General features: G+C 32.8%; 1 protein-coding gene across 1 annotated transcript in view; it reads right to left on the bottom strand.

The window, feature by feature from the left end:
• Positions 1–234: 234 nt before the first annotated feature.
• Positions 235–3,334, bottom strand: part of LOC118755694 (cGMP-gated cation channel alpha-1-like) — a 14,140-nt gene continuing 11,040 nt past the window's right edge. Inside the window, exons 4-6 of the mRNA XM_036490519.1 lie at positions 637–885; positions 431–583; positions 235–369 (exon numbers count right to left, since the gene is read on the bottom strand). Coding sequence (XP_036346412.1) covers positions 235–369; positions 431–583; positions 637–885 — 537 coding nt within the window. The remainder of the gene's footprint in view (positions 370–430; positions 584–636; positions 886–3,334) is intronic.

The following is a 3,334-nucleotide window of genomic DNA, read 5'->3' as shown; positions in this document are numbered from 1 at the left end:
TTTATTAGTATAAGTACAAAAAACTTTAGTCTCACATTTTTTTTAGATCAATCACAGTGCAATACAGGTTTAGGGGAAAATATTTTACAAGCTACTGGCCATTTTGAGAACTTTATATCCTACTTAAATCAATTAAAGAGCAGTTCCTGCCATACTTTATAAATAAATATGTGTTATATATTTTCTTAGGCAAATACTCGCAATAGTTTATAGTTATAAAAAGGGGAAATCCACTTACTCTGCATTTGTTTCCGGTGTAGGTAGATCTCCAATAGTAGTTAAAGTAAGAGTCGACCAATAAAGGCTTCCAAGGTACTTTCTCGTCAGGGTAGCATAGTCTCCTGGCCTATAAGGATATACCCAGTCACCCTGTATTTAAAAGAAAAACTCTTAATTGCAGAAACTTTGTGCATTAAATTGCTTAATCAACCTGAAATCCTTCAGCTTCCGACAAAAGATAGTAAAAACAGCCGAACCAGTGCGCCAATATCAAAAGAATGTGAATTAAGTTTATCACTCGCCACAAGTTTGGCCAAACAGTTCTACTTTCAACGATATAGTAAAATTTGATACATCGATATACCTGCTTAAATATAAAATATAATAATTTGTACCTTGAAATATAAAAAAATTTACCTTGAAAAATCTTGAGAAGCGCAAGAGGGGGTGTGACCCGATTTTCAGTTGTATTAAGTCCAAAGGAATCAATGAGATAATATCGAAGAAAAAATCTTTAGAATGGATATAATGCATTGCCAGTTTTTTATCATCATAAACCATCAATCCTTGCTCGAGATACCCCGTACGCAGCTGGACAACGATATCGAATATGAAGACGACATCCGTGAGCGTATCGCAAATAAACCAAAATATAGGAACAGCTTGCTGAAAATGGAATTAAAATGTGGTTTATTATATTGTAATAAATAAATCGTCATTTTTGCTTAATTATTTACTAAATTGAAATTTAGTTAAAGATTAAATAATGGGTACAAAATAATACTAATGCGAAATTTAATGAATAGAGGATATAACCTCGAATTTTGTTTATGTTTCTTAAAACAACGGGTTTCGAGATATAGGCATAAAACTCCTATTTTGGGTCCTTTCGGAGATATCGCCAGAAATCTTGACTTTACGTTTATTACATGCGGCAACTGTATTAGTAATTTTGTATCTACAGGCGTTTAAAATTAAGAAGAGTGGCATTTTTTTAGGGTTCTAATAGAGGAAATTTCCTCCCCCAAAGGTTTCCTAATAAGTAAAACATATAGAACCATTTCTTTCCACCGAATATTTGAATGTTATCTTTTCATCGCCTGTAATGTAGTGCGATCTTAGAGTTCGTGTTTTCCATTGTTTTTCATTTCTTAAGCTTAGTATACAGCTGTTAACCCTTTCGGTACATCTTTTTAGATTCGGGCTTTAAAAATCCAATTTTTTTATTAAATGATCCTTAATACATAATACAATAACATTCAATTAAATTTTTTTCCAAAATGCGATTCTAAAGTGTTTTTTGGAATGATGCCTTATGGCATCATTTGTACTAACTGGTGTAAAAAAAATGCAAAGATTTTTTAATATGCTATTTTATTTTATTCAACTCAAACTAAATAACACCACAAAAATAAAATTTAATAAAATAAGTTGGAACATGCATAGATTTAATAATTCATTTAAAAAAATTTACCAGTTGCAATTTCCCAGTACAAATATATCGTTATTTGCTGGTGCGGATTTCAGCTCCTTCAAATATTATTGATGCCATATGGCATCATACACATTAAAAATATACCACGCGTTTATTAGCACTTTTTAAATTAAATTACAAGTTCTAGCAATATTTGACACTATTTTGGAGACTATAGCATATTTATTTGTTTTTAATTTATTGGGTTATTTGGTAAAATATAGTATTTTAATGTAGACCTTTCTAAGCAGAAGGAAATCGATATTTTAGTAAAGTATTAAAATATAGTTTATAAAACTTCCCATTACAGCGTTGCATATAAAAATATAATTTCAGATAAACTCGATTAAATCTGTGAGTATTCAAATACGCATGACGCCATATGGCATCATTATAGCGAAGGGGTTGAGAAAAATCCGGAGATATTTTTTTCATTATCTCCATGAACGATTACAGTTTCCCCGATCGCAACGAGCACTCCAAATTATCTATGTATATTAAATACAATTGTCTCATATCAGAGAATAAACAGTATACAGAAGACGCATGTCGACTATCGAAGCAATTTGAATTTATAGCACGAGCGGTTAGGCAAGTAAGGGTATCACAAGCGGTGCTGCCTCTGTTAATTTAGCAGTATTTTCACTCGGCTGACGCTGTTAATTCCATCGTCGCTATTACGACAAGATGTTAACTAACTTCGTTTTCCATCACGATAAGCGTTGCCGTTTTGATAAAATTTTATCATTTTTGATACTTTTTGAAGTGAAATTTCTTAGGCGGCCGTTCCGCGAAAATGGAAAATGAAATTTTTAAAACTGAAAATGTTACATGAGTAAGAAGGAAGATATAGTACAGAGAAGGGAAAAAAAAGAAAGTGGCGTATGACCAGTGTGACCACTTTGTGGGTAATTCCTCAAAACGTGACGAATTGCGGGTGCGCTTGAGTATTTTTTGAGGATTTTTATTTTGAGGAATTTTCTTTCGATATATTTGCAGACAACAAATGCAACCATGTTTTATACAACAGAGTTGTTAAATCTCTCTGTAAATTTTTGAACAAAAAGCTTTCCGAAGTTTTATAAATAGCGAAATACACCACACAAGCGGCTTCTCAAACATTCTTCAAACCGACTTTTCCCATTTCGCCATACACCATGCAAACATGACTCGTACAAGCAAAGAATTTTAATTTTCTTGCGGATCACAATGTAAAAGAATTTAGTTTTCTTCTAGTTTTCTCTCTTGCGTCCCCATTCGGTGAAAATTCCGTTGCGAATGAGGCGCTTTTACATTCACAACCTAAGCGGTTTGATCAAACGTCAACATAGCGGCCAGAAAATCAAAAAGTTTAACTTTTGTTCACATTTCCCGCAAACGGCTTGTCAAACCCCCACCCCCATACAAAACATTAATATGTAGCTTTAAGCAAAGGGATATTTCGCTTGGTTTGTCAAGCGGCTTGGGTGGTGTTTTTCGCTCTTAAGCACATCTGCATTTGCTGCTAAATATTCAAAATATTCAAAAGTTTCTCAATTAAAAAAAAAAATTATATCTGCATTACTAATATAGCCCTTTTCTAATGCTTCAGTAGAACGTATTTTTAGTAGTTTAGAAATGTGTAGGACAACTTGAGGACCA

This window comes from Rhagoletis pomonella, unplaced genomic scaffold (assembly GCF_013731165.1).
Source record: "Rhagoletis pomonella isolate Grant_MI unplaced genomic scaffold, Rhpom_1.0 Rhpom_scaffold_00002, whole genome shotgun sequence".
Lineage (NCBI taxonomy): Eukaryota > Metazoa > Arthropoda > Insecta > Diptera > Tephritidae > Rhagoletis > Rhagoletis pomonella.
The sequence above is the reverse complement of the archived record's forward strand: the minus strand, read 5'-3'. Positions and strand labels throughout refer to the sequence as shown.